At 39.3% G+C, this 14997-nt stretch overlaps 2 protein-coding genes across 3 annotated transcripts; both read right to left on the bottom strand.

Annotated features, from left to right (window-relative positions):
- Positions 1 to 306: 306 nt before the first annotated feature.
- On the bottom strand, positions 307 to 8376 carry LOC136714533 (torsin-1A-interacting protein 1). Its single transcript, XM_066692076.1, has 10 exons — positions 7778 to 8376; positions 6636 to 6776; positions 5771 to 5893; positions 5373 to 5474; positions 4797 to 4961; positions 4380 to 4457; positions 4115 to 4231; positions 3772 to 3873; positions 3309 to 3365; positions 307 to 2834 (listed from the first exon to the last, which is right to left on the bottom strand). The coding sequence occupies exons 1-10, from the start codon at positions 8133 to 8135 to the stop codon at positions 2062 to 2064; spliced, it is 2016 nt and encodes a 671-aa protein (XP_066548173.1). The 5' UTR covers positions 8136 to 8376; the 3' UTR covers positions 307 to 2061.
- Positions 8377 to 9062: 686 nt separating this feature from the next.
- On the bottom strand, positions 9063 to 14794 carry LOC136714355 (torsin-1A-interacting protein 2). 2 transcript variants are annotated; one of them, XM_066691798.1, is made up of 7 exons: positions 14650 to 14794; positions 13446 to 13595; positions 12826 to 12954; positions 12019 to 12183; positions 11602 to 11751; positions 11294 to 11359; positions 9063 to 11110 (listed from the first exon to the last, which is right to left on the bottom strand). In XM_066691798.1, exons 1-7 carry the CDS (start codon positions 14681 to 14683, stop codon positions 10356 to 10358), a joined length of 1449 nt encoding a protein of 482 aa, XP_066547895.1. In that variant the 5' UTR covers positions 14684 to 14794; the 3' UTR covers positions 9063 to 10355. The 2 variants fall into 2 exon arrangements, with proteins under 2 accessions (XP_066547895.1, XP_066547896.1); XM_066691799.1 differs by having other exon boundaries at positions 12019 to 12177.
- Positions 14795 to 14997: the final 203 nt, after the last annotated feature.

Below are 14997 nucleotides of genomic sequence, written 5' to 3'. Positions count from 1 at the left end.
AACTGCTTGCCAAAACCAAACACTAAATAAAAATGCTAATTTATTTAATGCTTCCAGTAGGAAAATATGAACATCACTGCGAGGAGAGAGAGTGCATCTGTCAGGCATGTTTACCCTGGGCCAAGAAAAGACACAAAACGCATTCCCAGATATTAGGAGCTTGTGTCAGTACTTCATTCAAACTTTTGTATTCAGCATCCTACTCACCAGCTGCTTCCAAAGCCTCACTATTTATAACCAAAACCAACTTGAAGACTCTTTTTTCTACCGTTTTCTATATGCAAAGCTACTACAACCACACTCCAGTTTCTTCATGATTGCTTTTAATTGTTTTTCAAAATGATCACATTCAATAAACAGCATATATACAAAATATTTCATATGAAAATTTCAGACATGGTTTAAATCTGCTTCTGGAGTAGACCTGTATGGAGAGTCACAGTCCTTCAGCAGAACAAAATTACATTTGCAATTAAAACACACATATTTCTCCTTAACTAGCAAGCCTTAAAATTCACCATGTCTATGCAACTCCAGCTCAATGTATTTATTGATCTGACTGCAGTTCAGGATTTCCTTTACCACAGCCAGATTAAAAATAACCTGGAGTTGCACAGCCAAGATGGAGGAACACTCAGCTCCCCCTGCTGTTAAAAATGTAAGTCTCTTTCACTATTTTTGGTTTACAAATATTCTATATCAGATTAAATGCATTTGTAACAAAAATATATGTATTTATATCTTTCTGAAAAAAGTAGTAGAAATATTTAAATATGAAAATCATATATTTACAATATTTAATAAGGCACAAAATATTGCTGCTGAATAAAACTGAATTACTTTGATGAAGCAAATAAAAAACAGGAACGATTCAACCAATTTCAAACCAAGATAGCATCCAATGGCAACTGACCACCCCGCCCTTCCTTACTAAGCTAATAATATATCAATAAGACAAAAAACAGAAGTTAATTGTAACACTCTCACCCATTTTGAAAACTGTAGTTTTGCTGTTCTATAAATTTCAGTTGTGAATTGAAGCACATTAAAATGTTTTAAACTGTTCACTGTACCAAGGGCATTCTAGTGATTCAAAGTCATGGCATATGCACAGTATTTTTCCACTTTACTTTTTTTTCCCCTTGTAAATGACATACAGCTGGGTGTTGAAGGCAGTGGATCACCCAATATAATTTCACTGTATAAAATAATAATATAAATTCAGGAATGATTAATACAATCTTTCCTCCAGTCTTCCAAAATGTATAATCATTAGCCATAAAACAATCAGCCTCTACAGTATTGCGTTGCTGTAATGACCTCATTAATTGGTCAAGAGCAAAGAAAATAAACAAAATGTTTGCAACCCTGCTTTCTATAGCAGACAGTTCGTTAATGAAGCAATGAAAGGAAGACAGTGCAACTGATAAAGACCATAGTAGATGGTACCAAATAATATACACACACACATATATATATATATATAAAAAATATCTTTCACATTATATTACTTTCACTGTTAATCAAGAATTCTGAAATATATTATTGTAAAAATACATTTCTTGGAAGGCTGGTGTAGACATCACAATTTTTGATGATTACACTAACATTTATGTTTATCATAAAACAACTTGAAAAACAAAAATGCTATAAAAAAAAAAGCTCTTGCTCTCTAGTATCAAACAATCCATCTGCCATCAAAACAACTGCTGTCCATTGCTCAAGCACCAAGAAAATCTACAATAAGACAGAAATGTGCAACAACCTCACATATGCAGCTTTAAAAAAAAAAAAGCAAACATCTCCAAATAACTTCAAACATAAAATCAGGTTGCTGTCTAGTTATAACTTCTTGTTTTTGGACTTAAATGCCCCTCTCTTTACTGAGATTTAAACTGACAATATTCTCTCAAAATGTTCTACAATTTCATACTCTGACTTCCTTATTGTGAAACTTGTGGAAAAAGGACGGTCTACATATTGTCTGGATTGAAATACATCAAACAGACAATTGTCAGTGCTTGTCAGAACTTTTCTGTGTCTTCCTGAAAGGGGTTAGTTTCAAAAATCACAGCCTTGCTGTTCAATACTTCCCTCAGTATTAACAGGCAGAATTAAGTGCGAAATCCGGCTCCAAAGGCCACCCAGTTTGTCTCTGTCCATGTCTTTGAAAGATGCTGGTTCTCTCGACTTGAGGAATTTATCCTCAATGTGATCTCGGACCTTCTCTTCCACCTCACCCAGACCCAGCGCAGAGCTCAGCTCATCCTCCTGCAGCAGGACGGTGAAGATGAGAGACACCTCCTTGTAGGCTGCGTTCTCATGGTCACAGTACTTGTAGAAGATGAGGGTGGAGGCCGGGGGAAGCTCTTCAAAGCGATGGATGACGGCTGCCCTCTTGTCCCCTTCAAAAGCGCCTTTCAGGTCCTCGTCTATATCCAGCTTGACCTGGTCACTGTCCTGTGAGGTCTTGCTCAAGCCGTCTATGTGGAGCACACTGCTGTTGAGGGCGGAGGAGTAGGCGGTGGCAAGGCGATTGGCCAGGCAGTGCAGCGTCCTCTCGGCACCGCGCCCCGCAGTCAGGATCATGCTGACCGGCTCGGTGGGCTGCGCTGACTGGAGGTGCTTCTCCAGGAGGATCTTGCTCCTCCTCCACACCTCCTTCCTCTGCCCTGGGAAACTGCTCTCCAGTTTCATAAATTGGGCATCAAACTCTTCACCTATTAACTTCTCATCTTTGAAGACTTTTTCACGCCTTTGAAGCATTAAGAAGGCCACCAAGACAGCAAGCAGAAGTAGGACCACAAATATCAAAAAGCTTGTACACAGCCATCCTATATTTAGGGAGAAAAATATACATTTCATTTAGCCCTCAGGTACTTACATTTCTCTTTAGTATAGAAGTGAATAGGTCGTGTGCAGAGTGTATCTTATTGTATACGAGATGTCACAGGATGACATAAATACAAGATAAGATGTATAGGAATTATTGAAAATGCTGCTCTGTCATTGGCTGGTGTTTCATATACAAGTTATAATTTAAATGTCTCAAACAGATAAAAGAAGCCTAAGTATATATATACAATTGTATAACATTGAGTATGAAAAAGCTGAAAATAATCACAGTTTAGTTTCCTTTTCAACACAAGAACAGAGATGCTGTAAAAGGTTGCTGTGGGTTTTTTTAGTGGTTTCTAGTGAACAAAAACAAAAGTAGCCAGACACACTGCTGATGCAAAATAGAAAGTAAACTGATAACATGCTTTCAAGTTTGGTTTAACTGAAAGGCCAGAAAACAAAAGACAAACCTTTGCGGGCGTAGGGAGAGGCAGAACTCTTCCGGGCAGTTGGTCCCCCAATTTTTTCTTTATAAAATAAAAAATAAAAACAAACTATTTTTTAGTTCTTTTTCTAATTGCTTTCAATATACACAAATGCTTTCTTTTTCAATTCATTCTCTAACATGTTTTTAGACAAACAAGCATAACTTAATTAAATTGCCTTGGATGTTATTGTATTAAGCTTTTAATAATAATTAATCCAATCTGCTTCATTCCAAATGTTAATTGAAGCTTATCAAAGTAAACATACAGGCAGTGTGTAAGATATGTTTGTACTTGTAAAAGCTATTAGTATTGACCTTGAATACATGAATGCTATGCGAATTCAATTTAAATACTTTCAGTAAAAATATTCTCATAAAAGTAAGTGTCTCAAACTATACATGACATTGTTAATAATTATTTATTTTAATATTCCTGGAATTCCTACCTTTTACCCTTCTTACTTCAAAAGTCTGAGGTAACACAGCTGGTTTGGTTGTACGTTTATCATACGGGACATCTGAGAAGCTGTTCCAATATAAATGGTTCTCTTTCGGAAGAATTAAAAGAAAACGAAAAGCAGATCAGTCCCATTATATTGCAAGTTACTATCCATATGAAATACTATAGTAAACATGTTGATTAGAATAGAACTGACATCTCTACAAATGACATCAGTTACTGCAAACAGCAATATTTGTAACATATTTCACTTTTTGTAAGGCAAATTGGGAAATGCAGAAAAAGCATTTTGAAAAGAAAAAGAAAATGTCACCAGCCAAGATCCATACCTCTCTCTCCAGCAGCCATGGATCTGTGTCTGCTGATACTCTCCCTGGGAGCCAGCGTATCAAACTCTATATCCCTTGAACGGACTCTGGATTGTATTTGGGCTTTTTGAGGAAGATCTGGAAATAAAGGAATAAACTGATTATCCAGGACATAAATCTATATATCTTTAAAATATTTACTTGGGAGTATGTGACTTCCAGCATTGGCGGAAACTATGCATTATGCAGTTTAATACGATCTTTAAAGGTCCACTAGAATAAATACCTTTCACGGTTTGACGAGTCATCACGTGGTTCATCTGCTGTCCTTCTAACTTGTTTTCAAGAAGATTAGTGGAATAACCTAAGAAAAAATGTGAATTGTTAATACCTTAAATCTAGAGCTTTACAACAAACTACTGAAAGACCTGTACCGGAAAACAACACATCTAGGGTATGTGGCACAATGTAAAAGAAAACCAAATCAGTTTCAAACCACTTTCCCTCATTAAGAAGCACACCAGTGTAGCTACAACCTTCACGTCACACAGGATGGATGTAGTTAGCTGCTCAGCTCCCTGTAGGAAGCGCGAAGTTGAGCACAGATTCCTCCCCGTCACACAACCTTCAAACCCGACCAACGGATTTCACCCGCCTCGGTCCCATTACACTCTCCGTTTCAGACACTGATAAATATTTTTACCTGTGCTCACCCCTCTGTACGGTGATACATAAACCACAGGAACGCTCTCCTCTTCCTCATGCTCATCCTCATCCAAGACCTCCATGTCTTCTTCACTATCAAAGTTAGACTCCTCATTTTCAGGTTGATTCTGACCTCTTCTGAGCTTTTGTGGATAAGCATAGTCTAGAATGAGGAGCAAAAATCATGATATAAGCAGGCAGGGGGCTATAGGTGTCCCCTGCGAAGACCACGTCTAGAGATGGAAGCTTCCTCTCAACGTATTTCTGAATGAATGAAAACATTTGAACAATTAGAACCCTGTAGAGCAATTATGCACAAAGGGAATGAGCTAAATAACAAAATAACAAGAATAACTGTAAGGTTACAGAGAGATGTACGTTTAAAAGTCTACAAAAACATTTGTATTTTACTATTGATGATAATTAGTTTGTGATGTTTTGTTTGAACCAAAGCGCAAATGTAATACACGTCTACATCCTCTGAAAAGCTGTAGAGCCTTTCTATGTAGCAAGATATATATACATTTTTACATTTTGCTTTCGGTGCTGCACTATAATATTTATAGTTTCTCACCTTCATCAGCTTTGTCATCTTTCTGACGCTTGCGTTTATGTGAAGTGCCACCTAGAGCAGTGCTTCTCAAAGTGATGCCATCGGTCGCCGGTCTGCCGCGGCCTGCCAGGACACAGAAATATATGTTTTCAGAAGCATAACACCGATATGCCATAGCGCCACAGTTCATATTCAAAACTCCTCTCGTCTCATCTCAGGCTAAATCACAGCTCCTCTGAACACCGCATATAAAATGCTGATTTCTTTTGTTCAGCAATTTTGAGATGCTCTAAACAAGGAATTGAGATTTTTTTTGTTGGCAGATATTTTTTTAAGCCATAAATAGGGCACGGGTCCCTGGCACATTGAGAAAAAAAAAATATCCGTCCACCACATCAGTCAGTTTGAGAGGAACTGACCTAAAAGCCTCTTGTTTTCTCCTGCCGGTTCCATGTCCTGAGAACCGTTATGTGCATCACCTGGTCTCTCATCTTCAGTTTGGCTGACTTTCGGTTTTGTCTTCCTTCCTTTCTGGTCCTTTTCTGAGGTTACCATTAAAGCAGTAAAGAAAAAAACAGACATTATTAAAACTTATTATCCAATATTTATTAGCCGCCATTGTATTTTTTATTTAAGATGTCTGTAGTATTTCTGAAAGATGTGAAACCGAAACGAAAACTAAATTGGATCAAATATAGTAAGTTTATCCCGTTAATGTTAACTTTCTGTTTTATTAATTGCAATCCCGTCATTATATAAACACAGTTTTACACAATGCAAGTTAAAACACTTTATATTGATTATGCTTTAGTCTACAAATGAAAACCTGCTAAGCCAGCTTTTATAAAAGGCAGAAAAACAAAGCACAAGCTAAATTTGCTGTTTAACAAGGGAAGCCATATCTAGATTTATTACTATTAACAACATCAATAATAATAAAATTGCTCTAAGAATAACCACCTCTTTTGAGAAGTTTATAATGAATATGACTTGCACTGGGCCACAAGATTAAACCTAGAGCTTGCCATCAATCATCTTATCAGAATAAGACTAAAATGAAAAATAAGTTATTGCTATAGATGTGATTTTAAATAAAATTAATAAAAGCAAATGAATACAAACATTTCCAACAGCGTACATAGTCATCTTGACTTACAGTTATAAAAAGGAGGACTGACACTCAGGAAAATAAACCAATTTAAGTCAAGTTAAGATTAAGAGAGACACTAATGACGTCAACCTCCCTTGATAACATTACTCTCCATCTCAGACACTGATCAATACCTTCTCCCTTCCCTCTGTAGGAAGATGAAGGAACCTCAGGAACAGCCCTGGGGATCTCCATGTTTTCTTCAGTATCGTTTGCCGTCTCATCATTTTGAGGTTCAGTCTGTCCTTTTCTGATCTTGTGAGCATCAGTAGACTCTAGGATGAGGAGCAAAAACCATGATGTAAAAGCAGGCATGGGACTATAGGTGTCCCCTGCAAAGACCACATCTAGAGCTGGAAGCTTCCTCTCAACGGATTTCTGAATGACTGAAAACAGGTTTACAATTAGAGCCCTATAGAGCAATTATGCACAAAGTGAATGAGTTATTAAAGTGAATTAGCCATTACAGCTCTCAGGGTCTACAGGGTTGGGGTCATACAGCACTGTGTAAACCACTCAATGTCCCTCACCTGAGTGGGCTGTCACCTGCCATATAGCACGCTTTCTACTGGCTCCGACATTACATCTAAAGTTAGCCATTATCCATCTTATCAGAATAAACTTCAATGTAACGTAAGGACTCGCTAGAGATGCGATTTTAAATAGCAGCAGTAGAGTAATACAAACATTTCCGGCCGCGTACTTTGATTTCCGGTTAATATAAGCATCGCGCTGTGCCGTTATCAAAAGTTACACTAACCTGACATTTGGTCAAATAAACTGATTTGATTAAAGTTAAGTTAAAAGACTGAAAATTGGCACTAATTATATGCTTTTGGGCTTATTTTATATACATTCGTTTTGGACAAATTTGAGTAAAAAAGAAACCGAAACCAAAACTATTTCAGTCAGGTTGAAAATTAAAATTATAAAGAAATACCCAATTAGCAACGAAAACAAATGATTGGACATATTACAATTACATTATGAACACTTTCTAGTATCATGTTATACTTTTTTCTTAAACACATTTAAAAGGAAACGCTAGTTTAACCGAATCTTAAAATAAACAGATTTGCAATCCACAATGCATGTATATTGAATTGTTTAGGCGATAGCAAATACGTCAAATAAAACAACTCGAAGCCCAAAACGTCTCCATGCCGAGAATGAACTGGAAAAAAGTGAATCCGTTTCTCAATTTCGCTTCGGATGTTTCTCTCAGCCCTCGATTATCCGGCTTCTCTTTCGTTTTAGTTTATTAGATCCGACTTACCAGTCTTTCTCCTTCCTCTTGTTTTCATCTTGTATGATGTCTGTCCTGCCTTGCACACTATTTCTGAATCCACCGTTAATGTCGATGTGTCTTCCTTACTGGTTGCATGAAGCGCACTGGGCTGATTGAGCACAACCCGGGAAGCAGAGCTGGCGCTTGTTTCCGGGGGGCCGCATTCAGGGGCGCACCGCTCCCCGCCGGAGACGCTGCGATGATGATGATGATGATGATGGTGGTGGTGGTGGGGCTTTGGGCCATTTTGAGATCTAACCACAGAGATAACGGCGCTGCTCTTTCTGATTGGCGGCCGAGCTGTCACTAAAGATGTTGCTGGTCTTTCCTCAAGCTTTTTGGGCATTATTGCGCCAGATTGAATGCTGCGCAATTCAGCCGAGTAACACGGACTTAGCCGTAGCCCCGATATCCGTCTTGTTTTGTTCCTTTAAAAACAGATGAGACGGCACTTTCATCGATGCTTTCAAAGCTGCAGGAGTCCGAGTTTAAACGGAGCGGTGCGTCCGCGAAATGTCCAGTATGGCTTTTCCAGTCGCATTCCCGCTGACCTGCGTCGTCACATACGGGAACAATCTTAAAGTGGTAGCATGCAAACCACGGTGGCCCGGTTTCAAATGCAACCAAGGATTCCCGTTTTTAAAGAGGACACGCATGTAGTTTTGCACAATGCGCTTCACTCTTGCAAACCTCTAACCAGATTCTAAACACAACGCCAATTCCAGAATCCCCGGGAAAACGCGATCTGGTTTTCAAATCAGTGGTTTTGACGAATAAGATTTTCGTATATTTGGATTCCAAATCGGTTAATTAAAACTACAATACAACTTAAAACGTTTTATTAAGCCTTTGGAAGTTGAAAACTTTCAGGAAGTCTAATTAGGTAAATTAAGTAACCAACATGACTTTGCCTGGAACACTTAGGCTGTTGAAACAACACACACACACACTTTAATGTTTTTTTTCCATTACTTTATTTTTAATTGAAGGCACATCATCTTAATTCTTCATATAAAAAACGATAAAATATTGTTATAGATAAATATCCCTTTGATCGTGTCCAGCTGTCGTCTTGAAGAGTAATCCCAATTTAAAGACAATGGAAAGGATTGTAGCGATTGGGATGGAGCTCAACAAACTATGGAAGATCTTGAAATCGAAGTGCAAGACTGAAAGGAAGACACTTCCACTTGTACCTCCATATGGTACACATTGAAAATGGTTTTGACACATCCTTCATTTACATTTGGGAATGAAGTATTTTTCAACCTGCTTCATGAATGTAGATTTTAATCACACTTATTTGTATACACATCTCTACATATAGGTAGCTACATGATGTTAAATTGCCTACATTTTTTGATATAGCCCCATGTTATTTCCAGAAGTTGGCATTAATAACATTGCACTACTTTCACAACTCATCCATTTAAATGTTTTATTCCTTGACTAAACTCAAAAGCTTGGTGTGTTTATCAGGCTACTCAAGATTCATCTGTTGGATACTTTGTCTTTACAGAAATATTAAAATGACAAATGTTTCAGTAAACCTTTTAGGGGTTACCATCTTTGCAACTCAATTCCTGTTCATTGTTGCTGGCACTTAACCAGCATCCTTCAGTGACAGTCAGGTCTTGTTTTCAGAAATTAAAGTCAGATGTACTGGGACTCTGAATAATAAAGGTTCAGGTTAGGGAAGGAAGATAACTGGTTCACTGTGATTCAGATAATATATTGAAACCAGCAGCATCCACAGAGTGAGTTTAAACAGCTGAGCACATCAAGTCAAATTCTATAGTCCAAATCTATGTAAGACACAATAAGATATGGCTCTTCTAATCAATTATCATCCAAATTCATTATTGATTTTCATGTTCTTCCGAAGTATGCATTTAATTTCACAAGATATCATACATAATTAAAATACTGTACTTAAAAAAATATTCTTGGAGATATATGAAGTTGATCTTAAAATCAGTATAATACAGCACGCACTGGCATTGATATTCATACATTTGCTCAGAATTGCATTACTATTAATTTGAACAGATACCCACACTTTTTCACAATGTAAGTTCTTCCACAGAAACATTTCAAGGCATCTTTAAAGTGCAAATAAATGGTTACCAAGTGATTTATTGAGAGTTAATGCAAAAATCAATCTTGGGAAGGATAAAAATGAAAACTTTGACCCAGAAGCCAAGAGAAAACTACACACCTGTACATCATAGCAATTACATTTATGATTAGAAGACAAAATGAAGCCACCACTATAGTACAGGCTTGTAGTTTTCCATTAGCAGGATGGCCAATGTTTTGATTTCATTCCAGCCTTCGTCTTTCCAATGTAATCCACTACAGAACATGGGATTCTCTCTGCTCTATATCTTTTTTAGAAGCAAGTAAGTTTAAATGACATTGCTCAGAATGATAGTATATTATATGAAAGCAAAAATAAAGGCCTGCAAGGGAAAACGCCGGTAAAGACAAAGTTGTATATTCCTGAGCTATAGTAAAGTTCATGTCCGACACCCCCACATTAATGATTTACTGCTGCTGGTATATCTCATGATGAATCACAGCCTAGCTCTTCATGGCTCTTCACAGCAGTAACGGGTAGAATCAAGTGCGAGATCCGACTCCAAAGTCCACTCCACTTATCAGGATCCATTTGATTAAACGTGGCAGGCTGGGCTGAAGTGAGGAATTTATCCTCAATGTGATCTCGGACCTTCTCTTCCACCTCACCCAGACCCAGCACAGAGCTCAGCTCGTCCTCCTGCAGCAGGACGGTGAAAATGAGAGACACCTCCTTGTAGGCTGCGTTCTCGTGGTCACAGTACTTGTAGAAGATGAGGGTGGAGGCCGGGGGAAGCTCTTCAAAGCGATGGATGACGGCTGCCCTCTTGTCCCCTTCAAAAGCTCTTTTCAGGACCTTGTCTATATCCAGCTTGACCTGGTCGCTGTCCTGTGAGGTCTTGCTCAAGCCGTTTACGTGGAGCACGCTGCTGTTGAGGGCGGAGGAGTAGGCGGTGGCAAGGCGATTGGCCAGGCAGTGCAGCGTCATCTCAGCACCGCGCCCCGCAGTCAGGATCATGCTGACCGGCTCGGTGGGCTGCGCTGACTGGAGGTGCTTCTCCAGGAGGATCTTGCTCCTCCTCCACACCTCCTTCCTCTGCCCTGGGAAACTGCTCTCCATCTCAGTCAAGTGTTTGCGGAGGACTTGAAGACTCAAGTTCTCCTCTGTCTCAGGAGGCTTGCTTGAGCTCGGCCAACATAAATAAATTACACCAGTTACCAGAAGCAGTGCAATTAACCATGCTAGGGGGTAAAGAAAACAAAAAAGGAAGATCAAAAAAGGGATTTATGTTTGTGTAAATGTAACATCAAATTCTACTTATTTTAAATGAATACAATTCTCAATTGTTGTTTTAACAGTTTGTACAATTAAAAAGATTTTATATATTAGACAGACAGATATTTATGTGTTGAAGTTTACATTACCTGGGATCCAGAATTTAGCTGTGCGGAGTGAGGAGCTTTCACCTGCATCTGCCTCTGCTTTGCCATCTTACAATAAAATAATATCAGTTTTAAGCATCTGCTTTCAAAAAAAAAATAACACAAAGGCAACACTTGAGGGGAACAGATACATGGTATACAAATCAGCTTTACAACAGCTGTGAATATCTCATAGTGCTTGACTGGTAGGTATTGGCCATCAGCAGCCCCTCGATTAGGGTGTAGTTAAGGGAACTGCAGATAATGTGTCAAACGGCACTGTGTAAAGCACTGTGTCAAAGGAGTCTCACCTGTATCATGTTTGCTGCCGTCTGCCTCAGTGCTGCTGCCACCTCCAATGATACATCCTTCCTGCGGTCTTCTCTGGCGAATCTGACTTCCTGACGTCTTTTTCTCTTCAGGTGGGTCATCCCGAATGTCTCCAGCTGGTCCAATGTCCTCTGTATAGGTGCAGAATGAAGGCGGAAATAATGTAACGATTTCAGCGGTTACTGTATTTCAGTCTAAGGAAATATGATGCATCAATGAGAACACAAATGTGTCTTAACTAATTCAGGATTGAGAAAGTGTACAATCACACACATTGACATTTTTTTAATTTCATTGACTATGACACCTACCATCCACAGCCATTAGGGCTTTCAGCTGGTTTCAATTAATCATTGTATTATAGAGAAATCAGGCAGTAATTAAAGATGAAGGTTTACCAATATTTTCGAATTGGTTGGAGTCCTCCTCATCCTTTTTAGGGACCGTGCATTGATCTGGTGAGGGAGGAGCTTTGTGTGATGAGGGGCTGTCACCTTTGCTCTCTCTCTTCTCATCTTCAGCACTTGAACCCGAGGCCACTGAGCCTGAGGTGACCCCTGTTACTGCAAAAGAAAAATCTAATGACCTTGTGCAGATTTTGCTGGAATAAGACAGTTACTATTTACCTGGCGAACACACACACACGCACAGTAATGTATGTTCGTGTGTATCAGCCAATTCATACAAGCCAGTGTAAGTGATCAAATTGATCGCACTGGATTGCCTTCTGTTTGCTGGTTTTGTTGGAGGTAGTAAAGCACTGAATAATGATTTTGACTGGATTTACTTGATAATACTAGTTGCCGTGCGGAAGACAGATCTGGCGATTCCTAGATTCCGCTCAACAGGATGTTATGACATGACACACCGGCAATAACTCCAGAGAGCTCACATGCTGAAGCATCATATCTGTCATTATTTGGCAAGTTCTACATTTTTACATTTTACAAATTTGCTTAAAGAAATAATTAACTTGATGTGGAAGAGTGGTCTGCATCTTACTTATACCCTACAACAACACAGACGCATAAAACCGTGATTTTAGAACTAGTGGGACCTTTCCTTTAATTTACAGTTACCGGTTACTGTACAATAACGTTGGGAACTTCAGATAGAGCTGTACATCCTAAATCCTGATTCAATTAGTCGAGTTTCTTCATTCGATTCAGTTTCAGGAACATCAGCAACAGTGAAGTAAGTTTTACCCTTCTTGCCCTGCTGGTCGGTGGGGCCCTGTTCTGTGTCCTCCCCTGGTGGAGCTGCGGGGACTGAGGGGCTTTTTGCTTGGGCATTTCCTGCTTCAGATATATTCTTCTGGGGAGCGTCGTCTGGTGCTGGTTTTGAAGCGATCAAAAAAAGAAAATAATTTCTGCATAATCAGCTAAACCCACAATACAATACATTTTTCCCCCTCCACTGCACAATGAGAAAAATGTGTGTGAATTACAAGTAACCAAAACCTCTGGTATCCACAAACACCATGGTAAATAACGACGTAGTAACTTTCTTTTATGCATTTAAACTACTCTATCATGGAAAGCCCTAAACCCCTAAATAGTTATTTGTGGAAAAAAGGTACAAAAGAGACAACAGTTAGAGAAAGATGCACATGTTAGCACACCAACTGTAACCAACAAGGATATTACACACAGAGGGGAACAGATACATGGAATACAAATCAGCTTTACAACAGCTGTGAATATCTCATAGTGCTTGACTGGTAGGTATTGGCCATCAGCAGCCCCTCGATTAGGGTGTAGTTAAGGGAACTGCAGATAATGTGTCAAACGGCACTGTGTAAAGCACTGTGTCAAAGGAGTCTCACCTGTATCATGTTTGCTGCCGTCTGCCTCAGTGCTGCTGCCACCTCCAATGATACATCCTTCCTGCGGTCTTCTCTGGCGAATCTGACTTCCTGACGTCTTTTTCTCTTCAGGTGGGTCATCCCGAATGTCTCCAGCTGGTCCAATGTCCTCTGTATAGGTGCAGAATGAAGGCGGAAATAATGTAACGATTTCAGCGGTTACTGTATTTCAGTCTAAGGAAATATGATGCATCAATGAGAACACAAATGTGTCTTAACTAATTCAGGATTGAGAAAGTGTACAATCACACACATTGACATTTTTTTAATTTCATTGACTATGACACCTACCATCCACAGCCATTAGGGCTTTCAGCTGGTTTCAATTAATCATTGTATTATAGAGAAATCAGGCAGTAATTAAAGATGATGGTTTCCCAATATTCCTAACCCACAATGAGAAGCACACAGCTTCATTTAGTTACCCACCTATGGATAGCGTACAAATTAGTGAATTACAAGTTGACAAAACCTCGGTCAACCTACACACAACATGGCCAATAATGAAAGTCGTAGTTTACTTTCTCTTTCAAAATGATCCAGGAAGGGTAATAATAACACATAGCCTGCTTTATATTAGACGCCTGAAATCATAAACTATACATTGACTATACACTACATTGTCATAAAGAAAAACACTCATCCATCGATGAGAGAAAGATACAATGACAGGAAAGCAATGAAGGCTTTAGTTAATCAGTCAAGCAATACATCCGTTATTTTAATGTTTCGATTTCATAAACGAAACTGAAAAGACCGTATTTTGAAGAACTGAGTCCTTCTGCCTCGATCACATTACAGTCTCTGTCTCAGACACCGATCAATATTGTGGACAGTGAAGGAAAGCAATACAGACTTTATAATCAATCAATACCTCCGTTATTTAAACATGGATACGTTTCCATATCGTAACCGAAAGTAAAAGTACAGTATGCTGAAGATTCGTCGAGAATGAGCAAATCGTAAAATCAACAGTTTGCTAATTTCTCTGTTAGTTTCAGCTTCGAGGCACAACTTGAACTTGTCGCCTCACCCGTATTGCCGGTGTTTGTCAGGAAGCATCTGCAGGTTAACAGCCCTGAGCACTTGACAGCTCATTAGTCTACCTAATTCCCACGACACAATATATATTTGTATTCACAGCAATGAACAATTTCAGTCTTACCGGTTTCCCCGGGATGTGTAACGTCACCGTCCATACTCTCTTCACCGTTTGCAGTTTGACCTTTGGCTCTTATGCTTTAAGCTACAAGTCACTTCCACATCACAGCCGCAGCCCGGAACCAGAGAGCGGGCTTTGTTCCCGCCGGACCCGGTTCAGAGGAACACAGACGCCGCACACAAGCGATCTGATTGGCTGGTTCGGTGCGCTCGCTTTTGCCCGCCTTTGATGAGCTCAGGCGAGGGCTGTAGGAGGAGGAGCTGGGGAGCATGTTGGGCACTTTTGCTGGCAAATTAACAATGACTGTCTCTGAGAGTAGATTAGTGTGGGTCCTGTGGATGCCCAGCTCAA

Source organism: Amia ocellicauda, chromosome 19 (assembly GCF_036373705.1).
Source record: "Amia ocellicauda isolate fAmiCal2 chromosome 19, fAmiCal2.hap1, whole genome shotgun sequence".
NCBI classification, from domain to species: Eukaryota; Metazoa; Chordata; class Actinopteri; order Amiiformes; family Amiidae; genus Amia; species Amia ocellicauda.
The sequence above is the reverse complement of the archived record's forward strand: the minus strand, read 5'-3'. Positions and strand labels throughout refer to the sequence as shown.

What these genes read in the sequence shown, in the direction of transcription:
- LOC136714355 (XM_066691798.1), bottom strand. Translation starts at nt 14,683, where the DNA reads ATGGACGGTGACGTTACACATCCCGGGGAAACCG. An exon ending in TACACATCCCGGGGAAACCG is followed by an intron (nt 13,596 to 14,649) that starts GTAAGACTGAAA and finishes GCACCTATACAG; the next exon opens with AGGACATTGGACCAGCTGGA. An exon ending in CGGCAGCAAACATGATACAG is followed by an intron (nt 12,955 to 13,445) that starts GTGAGACTCCTT and finishes CTTCAAAACCAG; the next exon opens with CACCAGACGACGCTCCCCAG.
- LOC136714533 (XM_066692076.1), bottom strand. Translation starts at nt 8,135, where the DNA reads ATGCCCAAAAAGCTTGAGGAAAGACCAGCAACATCTTTAGTGACAGCT. An exon ending in AGATGACAAAGCTGATGAAG is followed by an intron (nt 4,962 to 5,372) that starts GTGAGAAACTAT and finishes TCCTCATTCTAG; the next exon opens with ACTATGCTTATCCACAAAAG. An exon ending in GTACAGAGGGGTGAGCACAG is followed by an intron (nt 4,458 to 4,796) that starts GTAAAAATATTT and finishes ATTTTTTCTTAG; the next exon opens with GTTATTCCACTAATCTTCTT.